Genomic DNA, 17,859 nt, shown 5'->3' with positions numbered 1-17,859 from the left:
TATTTAAACAGGTTTACTTTAAAGGCCCAATTAAAACCTTGACTTTTGTGGCTTTTAGTCCATGTTTAAACAAATTTACAATCTTTCTTTTCCAGGACAGACTCAGAAAGTGTTTTTTCTGTTAAAAACACGAGATGCAGGTCAGTGAAAGGAAAAAAAAAAGCAAAAGGTCTAGAGACGTTTTTTTTATTTATTTTTTTTTAATTTTTTTAAGTTGAACTTCTTTTAACTTGACCGTCATGTTTTTAGAATAGCATGTTGTGTGTGAGATACGAGCACAACGGTTAAAGACGTCCGTCTAGCGTGTTTACATTGAAAAACAATGGAAAAGTTGCAGAGTTGAATGGAAAAATGCGTTCTGTGTGAACGGCCCCTTAGGGTTGTATACACATTTAGCAAGTAGCAAATCATGTAAACTGAAGGCTACTCTGCAACAACTTCCTGTTTCAAATATGTCAACAGCACCCATCAAACTCAACTGCACTCGCCAAGCCATTTCATGGAGTTATTACTTCTGTACAAAGCCTAGGATGACTAAACTGCTAAAGGATGAGCTTACCCTGCAGACGGACATCTGGTTGGTGGTGAGGGTGCCCGTCTTGTCAGAGCAGATGACGGAGGTGCAACCCAGTGTCTCCACGGAGGGCAGAGAGCGGACGATGGCGTTCTTCTTGGCCATACGGCGGGTGCCGAGAGCCAGGCAGGTGGTGATGACGGCGGGTAGACCTTCAGGGATGGCGGCCACAGCCAGAGCAACAGCGATCTTGAAGTAGTAAACGGCGCCACGGATCCAGGAGCCGCCGTGGACGGGGTCGTTGAAGTGGCCGATGTTGATGATCCACACGGCGATGCAGATGAGGGTGATGACCTTGGAGAGCTGCTCGCCGAACTCATCCAGCTTCTGCTGCAAGGGTGTCCTCTCCTGCTCGGTGGCGGCCATTTCGTCACGGATTTTACCGATCTCTGTGTTTACGCCCGTGGCCACCACCACACCTACGGCTTTGCCGGCAGCAATGTTGGTTCCCTGAAATGCACACATTTAAATGAACAGGAATATATATTTCTTTTGCACCAAAAAGAATGAAGAGCCAAGGATTTTTCTCCATTTCTGTCACCGATGGAGTTTGGGTTCCTTCTGCCACCGACGCCTTTTGGCGTGCTTAGTTGGGGACAAAATATTATGGGTAACACTTTACTGCAATATTATGAATGCACTGACACTACTGGATGAGAACTGAACTGAGCTGATGATGACGACAACATCATGGTTTTCTCCAGAGATGCTTTATAGATTAATTGAATTTAATGCATAATTGATGAATTTTACACAGTTATTGAACAAATCTGAATCAACACCGAACTGATTTAAACTGAATACTGACTGTTTACTATTGTCTTTTTAGAGCTGCTTTACAGCAGAATTGAAATCTGTTTGCATCACTGAATCATTATGTTCCCGTTTATTACTGTAAAGCTTTGAAACAATCTGTATAAAGCACTATATAAATAAAGGTGACTTGACTGAAGTCCAATTTTCTTACCGAGAACAACATGTTCTTCTTGTCCTGATTGACGGCACGGGGATCCGGCACGGGGTCGGTGTGCTTAATGACAGAGACAGACTCACCTGTAAGGTGGAAGAAATAAGAGTAAAACACACAGCCAAAATAGATGATACACCCACAAATGAACCAAACACTTGGTTACCTGTCAGGATAGACTGGTCCACTCTGAGTGTGGTGGACTTAATTCCAGAGAGACGGATATCGGCAGGTACCTTGTCACCCACTAGATAATACAAATAAGATATAAGATATTTAGAAAATATTAAGTTAATCATCAGAAAACAGACAAACTCAGTTAAAATTGCTAATAAATGCATAGGTGATAAAAATAAAACACTTTTTGTCTCTTGCTTGCATTAAATTATAGAATACAACATGCAAATCAATTTTTTTTTAACCATGACTCATGTTACAGACAAAAACTATCAAAATACTGTATCTTGTTTTGTCTTTTACAGAAGATAAAAATAATAAAAAAAAAAAGTGTTAAATTCACTAAACTAATAAAAATGAAAATAAAAGCACAGACCAATTTATATTAGGCTATTTTGATTACCCCATTACAATAGTCACTTTACAGTAACTGCTATCATATACTTGTAGATTTAAAATTCTACATATGACACATTTATTGTTTAACAACAAATATTTTAGCAAAATGTAGCTATATTTTAGTCAGAATTACGGTGCTCATATTCTATTGCGCTCCGTCTGTTTGGAGTGAATTTGCACGGTATCCTAACTGCGTGTTTTATGACACTGCAAGTGTCAGAGAACACAGTGTTCAGAAAGCATAACCTTAAATTGTCTTGCGTCACTGACTGATGAAAAATCTTGGCAAGATGAAACATGAACCCAAAATCAAATTATGATCTTTAATCAGATCAACTAGACCCATTTGCAGTGTCATGAAATAAAAAGGACTTAAAATGGGAACCAGAGGGAGATAGTGTGTGCTCGCCCATCCAGAACAAAACAGACATGCAAGCTCATCTGCGCCCTTGAGGGTGAGAGAAGAAAATAGCATGAGGAGGAACAATGCTCCGCGCCAAAAATGGGAAAACTATTTTGATAGGTTCGGCGATGCACCGATCAGGTTTAAACGCAGAAACATGACAGCAGCTGCCCCTGCACTCGACAGAAAGAGTAAAGAGGGTTAACACCCCCCAAGCTGTCAGTCAACTGAGAGGTGTTACACCCTCAGTGTATTCATAACTTAAAACAATGGGGTTCAACAGCAGATTTGTGGAGCATGTTTGTCATAAGCTTCCCTAGGCCACACTTGTTGGGATAAGTACTTAATAAAAGAGTGTCTTTGCTGATCTGCTCATGTTAAACATTAACATGTCCATCAGAGAAAGTCTGGGGAATGTGCCTGGCCAGTATGCGAAGCGTGGCAGCATTTAAAAAAAAAAAAAAAAAAAACGGCAGGGCATGACAACAATAGATGCTGTGTGGCCTTGGCACTGATCATCACACATGTGCGTGCAATAGGATCTCTGTGCTGTGGATTAACGGGCTGTCCTTTCGCCACGATCTGTGAGGAGCTACACCGGCAAGGTCGCACATGAGGCAGTGACGACTTTTCTCAGAAAGACTTAAATGGAGCTCAATTGCCAATTTCAGCCACCTAAATAGGGAACGAATGTACACAATGAGGTCCAGTTACCAGAAGGTCACCCAGCATTGTTCACTGGTAACTAGAGAATGAACAAACTCAGCCAACATCTCTCGTAAGAATGAGGTTGAGATCATTGAAGAATTGATCTTGAGGTTGTCTGATGGACAAACCATGATTTGGAGGTGAAGAAGTGAAGATGTTACAGATAACAGTTCAAAAGTTGGTGTAATGCAACAAGGGTTGGGCAAAAGTCAAAATGTAATAATTGGTTGCTTTACAACTCATGAGAATTTGAATCGGCCATACAGCACAAGAACTGCAATAAAAGGAAGAGGGATATACTAGGCGTTTCTCAATGTCAAGGAAGGACCCTCGGAAGCCAGAATTTCGAGGATGCTACGTCATCGACATCCGAAGGACTGTTCCAACGTTGAGGATCTTCGGAATTTCAAAGGACTGAGTCCTTCATTCGAAAAATATCCCATATACAGGAAAGGATGCATATGTGTAGCCTTCGCGCTCTAAAATCACCCACAATCCTGCGTGCAGCTTTGCGATCCTTGTTAAAAAAAAAAAAATAATAATAATAATAATAATGTTGGACGTTAGCCGGCAATATGCTTTCAAATGTAAGTATATTTACGTTACCAAACATTTGTTATAACTGTAGTAAATATGTCAGATAAATAAAGTTTAACGTTTAAATGCCAGTACAAATTACTACCGTATTGATATTATAAATTATACAAATACAAATTACGTTATTGATGGCTAACTGAACCGGACCGTCATTTAACAATTGTTAGCTTGGTTGCCGTCACCGGCATTTCTTTTACGTAATGACGCAATGACGTGCACTTGCTAGTCTGTTCCATTTACGTGTTCTCCGAATGCTAAAGAGGAGCCTCTGAAGGAAGTGACTTGGAAGGACCAGTCCTGCCAAGGAAGTATCGTTGACATTGAGAAACGCCTACTGTATTGCAATTCAAAGAAATTACAACACAGGTAATGCATTCTACAATTAATAGCATTGCTATGAGATCTAGCAAAAATTCTAATTCAGCGCAGAATCCTCTGTTATAAACCATCTCAGATCAAACAGCACTGATGTGGAAACCAGGAGAAACATGGTGCCATTTTTGTACTTAAAAAGGCACAATATGCAAATTTTCGCCACTAGAGGTCGCTTATTCAAAACTAAGGTGTAGCTTGATGGTGTTTTGATTTTGCGGAATTATGGGAGGTGTTGTCTTCGCATCCACAGCCAGTGGAAAAGAATCGGGACGGGGCTTAGGACGTGACCTTTACAGTCTATGGACGTGACACGGCTCGAGAGCAGCGGAGCTTTTATTATGCCGCAGTCACCTCTTCCGCTTCTTCCGGTCAAGCGTATGTGGGGTAACGCAGCGCTGTTTTATCATATTAGATACATTTGTGTGTTGAAAGCTGTTATAGTGCTACTCTGTGTTTGCTCGGCGGCTGCTATGAGACATTTGTTGCACACTGCAGTAAGCTAGATCGATATTAGGCATCATAAACCATGGCACTCGCGGTAAATCAAGAAAATGAGATTTAAACAATAAGACTTATTGTGTTGAGCTTAATAACATGATTAGTTTTCGGTCTATGAATGTATTTAAACAGTTGCTCACCTGTCTAATAAAACACATAATATAAGTCTTTGGTATTTCTATGGTTTCTACAAAATAAAAGGAAATCGAGGGTCACGCGGGTATGATGTCATTGATAGGCGACACACAGATGCGGTCTGTGTCCTGGTTAAAATTGCTTATTTCTCTGGATTTAAACATTCTTGTAAACATTTGGGATAATGTAAGTATACAAGTCAACAAAATATATTACATTGTTCTAGTGGTTTCAGTTATTTTAATCCAAAAATCTTACATATTGTATTTAGTAGGAAGTGCCACAATTTGCACATAATTTTAATTAATTCAAAATTGAATTACACAGGTGATATAATATATTTGTTAAGCACTGTATGCATAGTGTTTTAGACATTGTTCCATCTTCTAAGATCAGTCAATTTGTCCTGAAAGACCTTTTATGTATCGCTGAGTGTCTCAGGCATAAACAATACTTTAAAAACAGTGAACTTTTCGAAGTCTGCATGTTGCAGCCGTCGACTGTCGAGTGGAAGGGGTCCAGGTCTAACAGCTGTTCCTATTGTTCACACAGAGAGATGACCTTATAGGGAAGTGCCCATGATGTGCCACCCCTTTTCCCCTTCATGCAAATGCTTTCACATTGGCCTTACCCTTACCCATCAGCATAGTCTGTGCTTTGGGAATTCAAGCACCCAGGCGGGGTGGCATGCAACATTCTGCTGGACCTGGTAACCATCGCCTATCACCGTGGCAGGGGCCCGGCAGGTGTTTGATGCCCTCAGGCTGTCAGCAAGAATCCACAAATGGCTGAGTTAGTATGAATGAGAGTAAAGGAGATACTAGCCATTTATCAATGTTGGGGTTGGAACGGGTGTCCAATAATTCACACCACACTTCTCTGAGTGGTCAATCTAAACCAGTGATTTGTAGATTAGAGATTTATGGCCACAGCTTAGAACTGTTATTTTGAGGTTTAAGTGTTTTATTTATATACTGTATTACATTTTTTTGTGATCTAAATTGTTGCAAATGCGTTCTCTTTGTTTTGTGCCGTTTGTGTTAAGCATGTAAAGGGGACCTATTACGCCCCTTATGCAAGATGTAATAAAAGTCACTAGTGTCCCCAGAATGTGTCTGAAGTTTCAGCTCAAAATAACACAACATTTTTGTGTGCGTCCCTTTAAATGCAAATGAGCTGCTGCTCCCGGCCCCCTTCCAGAAGAGGGCGGAGCTTTAACAGCTCACGCTTCGGTTGCTCAACAACAACAAAGCTGGAGAATCTCACGCAGCCAAAATGACGATTGTCAGTAATGGTGTTCAGCCTTGCATTTCAAACCGGAGTCGGACACTGATGGAGAGACTCAGAAAGAAGCAGCCCAACATGGCCTCACCCCCCTTTGTTGCGTGTTCCAGTGGGCAGGGTTTATGTTAATTTTGGAGTGATGTCACCAACCCGGGAAAAGCGTGTTGTAGTCCCTAAAAGCAGTTTGTTGTAGTCCTTTGCATTTAACTTTGAGTATCGTAACTTTGCAGACGTTGTTTATGCTCAAACTGCAACATTACACAAACTAAAGTTTAAAAAATTGAAATCATAATCAATGACCCCTTTAAATGTTTGTTATATTAAGTTACCTGTCAATACTATTGTTGTGAATATGTGAAAAAGAGCCGTCATCATACAAGAACATACTTTTGGGGTGTCCATTTGAGAAAAGAATATCTAACATGGAGAAAGACCTTTAATCAGTTCAGTTAAAAACATTTTACATGAAAAGTAGAAGTATTATTTAAATAAAGATTTAAATAATTAGATTCTTTTTTTCAATTGGCCACCCCTAAAATATGTGCAAGTATGATGACTGTTCTTTTTCATATAATTCAGCTTTAACATAAGTGTCATTTTTGAGCTTGACCCAACAACCTCGAGATCTCCCACAGCTCAGCAAGTTCCCTGCCAATCAGATCGCTATTCTGTGATGACATGTCGCAAGCAAAAAGCAGGGATGTTTGTTTGACCCCTGCGTCCTGCGTCGCTATAACAAGCAGAGGAATGAAAGCCGTGACAGTGCGGTGTTGCTGGGGGACTGATGGAAGCATAAACCTTTAAACAAAACCGCACCGCTTTCCGACCCCGACCTCCTCCTGCAGAGGGTTAGGTGTGAGCTATTTTACCCTGCTGATTGATGCATGCTGAAGGTATTTTAAGATACTAAAGTGCTTTATGATATGACAGCTGGAATGCATGCATATACTGCATCTTCCTTTCCATTGTGTTATTTCTTGATCTTGGATGCTCCATTACTAGTTCAGTATTGAGCTGAATATGTGGCGAGTCCTTGTGTGGGTGTTGTGTAGGGCCCTTTTGCTGGGTTTGTTCTAGGCACTCCGTGCTCTTTGAGGGCAGATGAGGAGGCTGTATGCGTACAGTGGGCGGATAGATAACTCTAACAGCTCAGGGGTTTGGAGGTCACTCTTCTACCTGGAGGCCAGATACGCCTGAAATAGCTCATCGCAGGGGCTTTTTGTATATGCATACTGATAAATGCTGCTATGTTCTGGAAAGTGTTTGTGAACAGCGCCATCGGGCCTCTCCTAAGTCATGAATCAGCTCTCAGCTAGAGCGAAGTTGAATAGACACGTTATTCTCACCTTGTGGTACGGGTCTGCATTAGTCAGCAGGCACAATTAATCATCTCTTTGAACGTATCCATGTAACTTGAATTATGGACATTTAAAGAAAGAAAGTCTTAAGCTTCATTATCAGTGTATTTTCATCTAATCCACTGTTTCATTCAGGGTGTGCATTGTGAAACATGAATTGAGAACGCCTTTATATTGCGTTTCAATTTTTAAATTATAACTAAATTTAATTTGAAGTAGTAAAACAAGAATTGTGATTTGGATTTAAATTAATTAAAATGAATGAGATTCATTCAATGTCAAGAAAAACTTGATTTTACAAAAGCTTGTTTGAAAGTTGTGGAATGTTTTTTTTTTTTTTTTTTTTTTTTTTTTTTTTTTTAAACTTGCATCTTTAGTTTTATAATAAAAAAAAATTATATAAAAAAAATTATATATATACATTGAACCAAATCAAATGAGGCCAAGGAGGAGGTATCTAGTACAATTGAAACAAAAATAAGTCAAATTGTGATCTTCGGAAACACTGAATAATAAACCATACATATACAGTACTTCTACCATCTTTTGTGCAAGATTACCAGAACCCAATCCGTAGAATCTCACAAACTTAACACATAATGTACAATTATATTGGGGGGAACAGTTATGCAGTCTCTAGGGCAAGAAAATGGGACCATTTTCTCCATTTTTCTTTAAATGATGATTCTCTTAACCTTACAGTGTAGGTTAATTTTTCCATTATAAAAATGTTTTGAATTATATTTGTCCATTGCTGTTGATCTGGTATGTTCGATTTGAGCCAAAATCTAGTAATAGCCTTTGTGGAATGTTTTATTTTTAAGCTTTTGAAAATGTATGTGAAAATTTTGTGGCACTTCCTACTTCATACTTCAGTACAAAAAGTGCTCAAACTTTGACAAAAAATTTTTTTCTAGATGACCTGATGTAATAGCGATTTCATAATGTCTAAATATAAATTCAAAAGCAAAACATAAATATTAGGCAGTGGAAATGGCTAATAAGCCAGTAAGTGCTCCTCTGCCTCACTCTAATAGTTACAGTGGTAATTTCATGTCTTACATTTAAATAAGTGTTTTTTTGCCACCGAGTGTTTTCCTACATCTTTGAAACTTTTAGTATTACGAATGGGAACAATCTTTGAAAGATGAACAATTAATGTTTTTGGTCATCACAACAACTTTCAAATGTATCTAATATGATAAAACAGCATTGCTTTACCCCACATACGCAGGACTGGAAGAAGCAGAAGCGGCGACTGCGGCATAATAAAAGCTCCACTGCTCGAGCCGTGTGTCGCGCTCATCTCTCATTAGCAATCACTCCAGCGGCCTAGTTCCGCTCCAATGGCTTTCAGCCACACCCTGCTTCATACTACAGTAATGTTTATCTTTAATACATCAGCTCATCCATGAATATGATTTCTGGCCAAGTCCCATCCTGATACTTTTCCACCGGCTGTAGACGTGAAGACAACACCTCCCATGATTCCGCGAAATCAAGGCGTCATCAAGCTACGCCTTTGTTTTGAATAAGCGACCTCTTGCACCAAAATTTACATATTGTGCCTTTAAAATAAAATTTAAGTTGTATAATATTTTGAGATGTGAAGTTCTGGAAAAAGCTGTCCTTGAAAAGTGCTTGAATTTCAGTCTCAAAAAGATTGTCAAAAGGTCAATTCATGCATTCCCTGAGAATCGAAACCATGAGCTTGGCGATTGTTGAGCATGCTCTGCTGTTAAAGCTACAAGCTGGATGGATAGGTAAATAAGTAGACAGTTACATATAATTTTATTTTTCCCACAATTTTGTTTCCTGCCCATGAGGACAATGCATGAACATGGAGGGGTGTGGAATATTGAAATTTTATATAAAACAGACAAAAAAAAAGCCAACTTAACAAGTACACTAGTGTATAGCTGGTCCCAAAGCTAGAAGACACAGATTAAAAGTAAAGTTCCCAAAAATTGAAATTTAGATTTCATGGGGTCTTAAACTGATGAAATCATTGAGTTTACATTGAAAAACAATTGCATTTAAGCTGCTCATATACTGTACCAAGAATTATCCTTACAGAAGGCATTACTCAAGATCACACCTGCGGTTGTCTTTTATACCAAAACACCTTGGCTTAGAATATCAAAGAGCATTGTAAGTTATGCTAATTAAAGCATCAGATGTGCACTGAGAGGACTGCAAGGTGGCCCACATGCTGAGCTCGGCCCTGCGCGGAACTGATAGGCTGTCAGGGTGCCGCTGGCATCATTTGTAATTCTGTTCACGACTAAACTGGTTACAGTCCCAGAGTCCTCTGCAGCGGGTGTGCTGAGCTGAAGCTCGGACTGCGATATGCTCACAACCCACAGCAGGAGCAGAGATTCAGAGACAGAAAGAGACACCACAGGAAAGCACTTTAAACATTCAGCACAGATGCCACCACAGCGCAGAATCAGCCAAAAAGCTCAAATCTGTTATCACCTTCCCATGCAAGCACGGACTGAGACATTGTGCAGAAGACGATGTTCAGACAGTGAAATTGCGGATTTTGACAAATTACAAAACAAATCCATTAGTGGAAAATTTACCCACGTTTGGGCCTAATCGCTAACCCAAAAACAGCACCATTCCACAATGACCTCTACAAGGTGACTTTGCAGTCTGTCTGGATCATATCTGACGTCACAGGCTGCAATTCTGTGAGACGCTGCAGAAGGGGTGGGCTCAGAGCCCAGGGCCGGCACCTGTCATCTGCACCATTGTCACTGCGAGTTATAATTAAACCATTCCATAATCTGAACAGCCTATCAGTGCTAAATATAACCTTTACCACTTTGCACAAAAAAATACAGCACCACTTATACTGCAAAGAGTTAAAGGTTAAAACATTACTGATAACAATGCCAGTTCTTTCATGTATCAGATGACCACATCCATCCCCAGAACCACAACCCACCATCACAGCTTTCATTTCAGTTGCTTTTCCATCTCTCAAGAAACCAGGGGCTTCATCTACAAAACAATACGATCTGAATTGATCCTACATTAGATTTATAAAAGCAGAAACTGAGGATGCATAATTAACTGAAATAAAACCAAAACGCGATGACAAACTGTGATGATCAAACCGCCAAGGCAGTGATTTAATTAGACTTGTAATGAGAAGCGACAAAAAATGAGTTGTCAACAAAAGAGCAGATTTAAAGTCGCCCTGCGGTTTTCCACTAAAATAAAAGCTTGATGGTATAGCATTTGAAAAAGAAATTGGACAGCCATAAATATCAGTATTGTAATCAAGGTTGTACCGTAAATTATTATAATTTTTTTTACAGTGAAATATTGCAATAGTAATTTTTGTAATCAGTTTGCTGTTATTATTTTATAGTCACTGATATTTAAAAAAAAAAAATATATATATAGTGATATATAAATCACAAATGGTGCAAACTTTTTTTATTTCAAAAGAAACTAGATTTTTTTTTGTAAATGTGTAACGTATGCTAAATGAAAAGCAGGCATACTAACTTTTTTCAGGTTATTTTGTAATATGTCATTTTTGGAGAAATGAGGAGTGCGAATTATGATCAGATAATGATGTAGAGTTAAACGTTGTCAATGATTGAACCTATAATGGACTGATTTTAAATAATTTGTGATTTATAAAGCAGGATCATTCTCTACATGTATTTATCAATGGCTCAAGGCTCCAGGTAATTAAAAAGAAAATAAAAAAAAGCTATTTTACACACTCTACGTTATTCATTTGCAAGAGCTCAAAAAGTTGAGATATTATTGGGCACTTCCAAAAAAAAGAGCTCAAAAATATGAGAAGCAAACCAAGAGAGCCAACGCTGTGTCCAACGGGTATAGATATGCTTCTGGGCAGAGCATGAGCACTGACGAACACGTGATGAGGACTGACGCACACAGTCCATTGAGAATCAACAGGTGCAACCAAAAATACCTATACTCATATAATGGAGCTGTACGGGGTCCATACAGGGACAGAAGAGCTGAGAGGCTGTTAATATCTCATGTAACAACACATAAGTGCAGTGACCTTGCTAATAACTGTATTCTGAGAAATAACTGAGGCTGGACTGAGTGCCACTGTGATCACATTGTCTTCATCATGATATAAAATGCAACGCTTACCAGCGACCTCCACAATGTCTCCAGGAACAATTTCTTTGGCTTTGATCCTCTGCACGCTCTTCCTGTCCTGACGGTACACCTTGCCCATCTCTGGCTCATACTCCTTAAGGGCTTCAATGGCATTTTCTGCATTACGTTCCTGAGATGGACAGAATCAAACATATAAAAAAAGTTGTATTTTTTTCACAGGGAAAATTTGCAGAGTAGAGTTTGGAACTTTCAGATGTGAGAAACCCGATTGACAACAGTCATTATTTTTGCAATTGCGCATAAACTACACACTTTGCCTGTAATGATTCAAAATTCACGATACTGACCTGCCAAACACCTACGATGGCGTTAGCTATAAGAATCAGTAAGATTACAAAAGGCTCCACGAAGGCAGTGATTGTTTCCTCTCCCTCTTCAAACCAGGCTAATACCTGCAGGGAAAAAAAAAGTCATGTCACAACACATCTCACTCGATCTAATCAAGCATTTCACATTCAAAACACCCTGTGGATATTTCAAGACCAGTAGATCAAGATTCTAGACAAGACATGCCAGTGACATTTGCTTTCTCATAATGGATTCAACATAACCCATTTACATATGATATTCCGTTTGGATTGCATAAACTGCATGACTTTAAACAAGTTTAAACATGAGGACTTGACAAAGCCAATCGCAGCTGTATGTTTTAGTGACTGGAAATAAAACTCTTACAGCTCACTGCAGCCAAAACAACTTTTATTTCCCTCATTTTGATACATTATTGCATATGAACTCCTCCTAAAATAAGAAGCTGCAACATCTATTTACTTTCCCTCATATCATTAAGCACATAGCAACTTGAAGGACAGTTGTTTTGCACTTTTAAAAATAGATTTGCATGATCTGTTTGATATAAAAAAGTCCTTACATGCATAGCATGGAGGTCAAATGTAGAGATTGAAGCCTTCCAATCAACATCTTGGCGGTTTTCTCAAGAGACAGTCGAGTTACTGGTCTGTGGTAATGAGAGGCCTGCAACTGAAGGTCAGAGACCTAATTTGGCCTGCAGAGATGCCCTCTTACACAGCCAACTACGAGACAGCTGTCAAACCACAGACTCCAACACCTCAGTATCACTACGCTGAGCGAAGCTGGCATAACTCTGTACTTCCACCCGACCAGCCAGTTTCATCTCATCAGCTATGTGAATGCATTTTAACTAATGCTTTTGGGCAGCCAAAGCATGATAATCAACCATCTTATCCATACTTTGCTGGTTTATATTATGAATTAAATTATATTAAAAGTAGTAGCAATTTATAGGAATATATAAAGACTAAATTTCATGTGACACTGAAGACTGAAGTAATGGCTGCTGGAAATTCAACTTTGCCATTAAAGGATCAAATTATATTTAAAAAAAATATATTACAACAGAAACCAGTTAATTTAAATATATATAATATTTCTTGGTATTACTGTTTTTACTGTATTTTTTTTTTTTTTTTATCAAATAAAGCAGCATGTAAAAGCCTTTAGTTAAAACATTAACTTATGTTTAATATGTATAGTAAATTTGCAGGAATTAATATCTTTAATTTAATATCTTCATATATATGATATTAATTACTATAAAGACATTACTATTTTCACATGCTAAGGCAGATCTTTAACCACTAGACTACACCACCACTACATTAAACACTGAGCCAATACATCAAATTTGACTATAGCCTGACTATCCAACCCTTTCAGCCACGTGTCTTTCATTTGGTGGTAAATCATCTCGGCTAATTCAAGAGGTCCTTAAACCTCGGCCGTAAAGCTGCAGTGTACTACGAAGACGTCTTGTTTGGCAGCTAGTGACAGACACTCAATCTCAATGAATGCTGTTGTCACCATTCCTAAGGAGTTCCGCTTCCTCAGCCGTTTAGCCCTTATGATCCGCGAGTAACCCAAGACAAGGCGTGCAAGACTCGGGGAGCTAACAAGACATCTTTACTTCCACAGCTCTTCCGGATACCAGTCGGTGTCTATTTCAGCGTAAGCCAATGCTGTGGTTTGTTTTTAGTGTAAAACAATCAACACCTGACATGAATCAGTGCTGAATCGCATCTGAGAAGTGGCTAACCACTCTATTTACAATCAAAGATCGTTTCACTCAAAAAATAGTGTATAAATATAATGACTGCAGAAATCTGCCAGAAAATGTTACCGAAATGTACTTACAAATGATATACAAGCTGCCAGTAGAAGAATCCGCACAAGTAAATCTTCAAACTGCTCGATGACAAGTTCCCATATAGATTTTCCTGTCAAACATCAAAATCAAATGTATCAGAATCACATGAGTACAACAATGATAACATCATGTTAGAGTTTAAAAATGATTATTACCTTCCTCAGCAGGTAACTCTGTGCGGTTTATTGAAGGATATGAAAAAGACAAAGTATAACGTTACAAAAACAGACAGTGAATACATTCCCAAACATGAACTGATTTGACATTGACTAAAACATAACTGTCAATTACATTAAGACCTGTGAAGATTAAATTGGTCTTCTTTACTTAAAAAAAAAAAACATTATACACAAGTCTAATATTTGAGAAGTGATAGTTACAAACAGTAACCATCTTCATGTCACAAACACTGTCCACTCTGAGAGGAAAACTTAAAATTGTGAATGAATATTTGGTTCAAATCCAAAAGAGTGAATATCTGGCTCCTCTTTGAGCACATGCTGTGAAATGTATATATAAGGTGTTCTGAGCCGGCTGCTGACAGGAATATTTTCCCATCTACGTTTTCATACAAACATGATCCTGTTAAACTGATGAAAGAGGAAGACTGGAGAGTGGCCTTAGCTATGCTCGCTTTGATTTTACAGAAACATAATAAAGCGGGAGAGATTTAAACATGTCTTTCAGCTAATCTGTGTGCTGGAAGGGCCTGTGTGTGCCCGTCTTCCACCTTGTCAAAGTCTAGGGAAAATGTGCATGGCAAGCTGTTTTAACATTTTTTTCCTTTAAAACTTTGTTTGCACCACGATGTACTAAAACAGAAAAGTTTTTCCTTTATGTTTATCAAATACAGATGACAACATTGTCAAAATGATCCCCGTTCGCACACACATGACCTCACCGTTTTCACAAATTCACATTTTTGTAGTTTACGCAGACGATAACTGTATCGTTTTAAAAAAACTTGCACTTTGAAACCTGTTTTCAAAGGTTTTTGTTTTCAGGCACCCAAAAATCTGTTGTCGTGTAAATGAATGGCACATAACGCATACGTTTTCCATTTTTAGTTGTCTCCATGTAAACAAAACAAAACGTTTGTGAAAACAGTGACATATTGAATGTTCAGTCTATACAAGCTTTACAAAGTGACATCGCCAACTACTGGCCTGGAAGCATAATACAGCGTTGTTAGTCACTTTCGCCGATCCGTGTGATTGTGGATCGTTTTGACAATGTTGTTGTCTGTGCACAAAAAACTTTTCAATAACACAAAGTTAACATTTTTCATTTTTAGTACGTCGTTGTCATGTAAACGTACTCCAAGTAGTATCCATCTAATGCAATAATCACTCCTTTAGGACTGCACAATTGATCGCAATTTAATCACAATTAAACCGCACACGATTTGGCAAAGGCTGCGATAATTTTATGCGGAGCTTGTCACTCTGTGATCAGTAGTAAATGCTTCTCCATCTGAAAGCCAGAGGGCGCTCTCGCGCAGAAAATGTAAATACGCCCTATCCAGAAGTAGATAGCACACATCGTTCCAGGGAATCCCTATGCGCATCATTCCATCGCTGTTGCTGAATAAACAGAAGATTGAAACGCTTTGATTGATTAAAGGTGCTCTGTGTAAGAATGACAGCTAGTGGTTGAAATGGGTACTGCAGTCCAAATTCAAAATATTGTTTGCCCCGCCCCCTCCTCCTCAGACTTGACGCTCTCGCAGGTTGCCAGTTTGAGGACATGCAACAAGAGCAAGTTCAACTGACACTGGAAGGCGAGGAGACTTACACACTGTAAGATAATTCATTGATTTATTGATTTATAATGAGTTGATATTGCATTTTAATATGCTTCCATTCATAGAGATTTTTAGATTTTTAGGTCAGATAAAATCTGCCATCTCTGACCCAGTTTGTTCGCTGGCTTCCATGGCTGCAATTCGCTGCATGCGTTTTCCGCCAACTGGCAACCCGGGGTGACAAAATACTGTTGGGTAAATTGGCAACATGCGGTCTTGCACAGATCAAAACAAAAACAGAAATTGCGACACGGAACGCAAATTTCAAAGTAAAATAACTGGTGGTAGCAATGGTTTTCGTAGAAATGAATATGTGAACTCAGCATGTTAAATAAATATCTGCAAACATATTATGGTATTTTTATGCTTTAGTACAGTCAAAAACTTACATAGAGCACCTTTAAACACGACTAATAAACACGACTGCTTTATTCTGTGTAAGAAGCCACATCATCTCACAGAAGGATGCTCAACTGTCATTATGAAGTGAGTTTGGAGTAAAAAACATGTTATTAAATGTTGTCTTTTGTTGGACACGATGTTAATAAATGCTTATGTCTGGAAAGATGTATGACGCGCGTTTTCAAATAGACATTATAAGCCTCTCAAACTCACAGTGCTTTCAGATGGATTAGCATTTGAAGCCATACTTCACTGACAAGCTGCGCATAAAAAAATAAAAAAAATTAAAAAATAATAATCGCAGCCTTCGTGATTTCATAATCGAAGTAAACCAAATCGTTTAAGCACGATTTCAATATTATTCATTAGATTTTTTCAATAGTGACTAATATCTATTCAATTAGTCACTAGACTTTATTTGTGTGCTACTTATAATTGTTAATTAAGACAAGTAACTATTCCATTGTTATTGGTAACTATTTTAAAAATTTAACCAGTGATATTTATGGGGATCTATAGTCCAATTTTTGCTGGAACCTATTTTAGTTTTACTGGTAACTATTCATTAGTTACTAGCACTTTTCTTTTTTTATAATTGCTACTATACATATTCCAAATTTTTTAGCACTTGATTGTAGCGCCGATCCTATAACTGGGATAATTTCTATAGTTCATATAGAACTATAGCTCACTAGCTTTATTTTTTCCTTGTAATATGTAATGACTAATTAGAAAGGCTACTAATATCTTACTAGTAAAATTAAAAACGCTGCAAGTAACAACTGTAATACACTACTAGTGTCTATAAATTTAGTACTAGGAAAACTGAAAAGTCACTAAACAATAAGTACTAGTAACCTAATTAACAGTTACTAGTGAAATTGAAAAATATACTAGTCACTACAGAGGCAGCATAGTTTTTTTAAATGAATGTTACACCGGCTTGCCATGAAGCGTGTTTGATGACGTCAGCTGTTTCGAACGCTCCTGCCGGCTGATTGCAACAAATGTAACAAATTCATGTCAACTTCAACGCGTCTGACGCGCGTCGCTGTCTGTGAAGAACACAAAAATATCAAACGTACCGTTGAGACCCCATTTTTCTTTCTGCTTTTTCACCTGGTCTAAAGTCAGTCCCGTGCTCTCGTTGACGCTGAAATAACTATAAACTTCTTCCACACTCTTGGTGTGAGCGTTCTCCATGGTTAGACTGGAATAGAATCCCGCTCAAGATATCTGCCTTGGTCAAAAAATAAATAAAAAATAAAAATAGATACGAATATGCCTATGAGTGACACATACATTCACATCCAATGGGACACAATGAAGAACATGTGGAAAGTTGAGACGGGCAAATGCACCTTCCAATAGTCTTATCCAAACAGAGTTCTTCTATCTTCTTCTTGTTTCCCAAATAACTGGGAATCGGTGGAAGCCAAAAGAAAAGATCCTTGCTTAGTACATCACACTCAGCCCTCGTCCAAGCCTCTGCCTGCCTGGAAATGTGACGGTCGACCCGTTTCGCCGTGCTTCTCTCCCGTTCAGTGGTGATGGAAGCGGCGTTTACTCGTTTTATCGCAGGAGACTCACTACTGCCTCTCTGCCGCATGTGGAGGACGCTGATTGGACAGCGAGTGTTCAGGGAGACCATCAACATCCAATCAATCGACTTTGGCTAGGCAATATACTGACGTATATTGAGCAGACGTTTGTTTATTGGTTTAACAGATTGTCACTCAATGCAGCTGATATAACTTTTGTCCCGCCCCTCCAATGCAGGTGAACTCGCAGGTAAACGGTGTTCTTGGAAA

The 17,859-nt window shown here is 38.6% G+C and overlaps 1 protein-coding gene across 3 annotated transcripts in view; it reads right to left on the bottom strand.

Moving 5' to 3' along the window:
- Window positions 1–17,699, bottom strand: part of atp2a2a (ATPase sarcoplasmic/endoplasmic reticulum Ca2+ transporting 2a) — a 27,066-nt gene extending 9,367 nt beyond the window's left edge. For 2 of the 3 annotated variants that reach the window (XM_048211472.1, XM_048211470.1), the window contains exons 1-9: window positions 17,410–17,699; window positions 17,134–17,284; window positions 13,998–14,015; window positions 13,830–13,912; window positions 11,945–12,049; window positions 11,628–11,766; window positions 1,708–1,788; window positions 1,542–1,627; window positions 560–1,024 (exon numbers count right to left, since the gene is read on the bottom strand). In XM_048211472.1, coding sequence (XP_048067429.1) covers window positions 560–1,024; window positions 1,542–1,627; window positions 1,708–1,788; window positions 11,628–11,766; window positions 11,945–12,049; window positions 13,830–13,912; window positions 13,998–14,015; window positions 17,134–17,251 — 1,095 coding nt within the window. In that variant the 5' untranslated portion in view covers window positions 17,252–17,284; window positions 17,410–17,699. Of the gene's footprint in view, window positions 1–559; window positions 1,025–1,541; window positions 1,628–1,707; window positions 1,789–11,627; window positions 11,767–11,944; window positions 12,050–13,829; window positions 13,913–13,997; window positions 14,016–17,133; window positions 17,289–17,409 lie in introns of all 3 variants that reach the window. The other variant, XM_048211471.1, reaches the window with a different exon arrangement.
- Window positions 17,700–17,859: the final 160 nt, after the last annotated feature.

The sequence above is a fragment of the Megalobrama amblycephala genome, linkage group LG12, assembly GCF_018812025.1.
Source record: "Megalobrama amblycephala isolate DHTTF-2021 linkage group LG12, ASM1881202v1, whole genome shotgun sequence".
Lineage (NCBI taxonomy): Eukaryota > Metazoa > Chordata > Actinopteri > Cypriniformes > Xenocyprididae > Megalobrama > Megalobrama amblycephala.
This window is presented reverse-complemented; position numbering and strand designations above follow the sequence as displayed.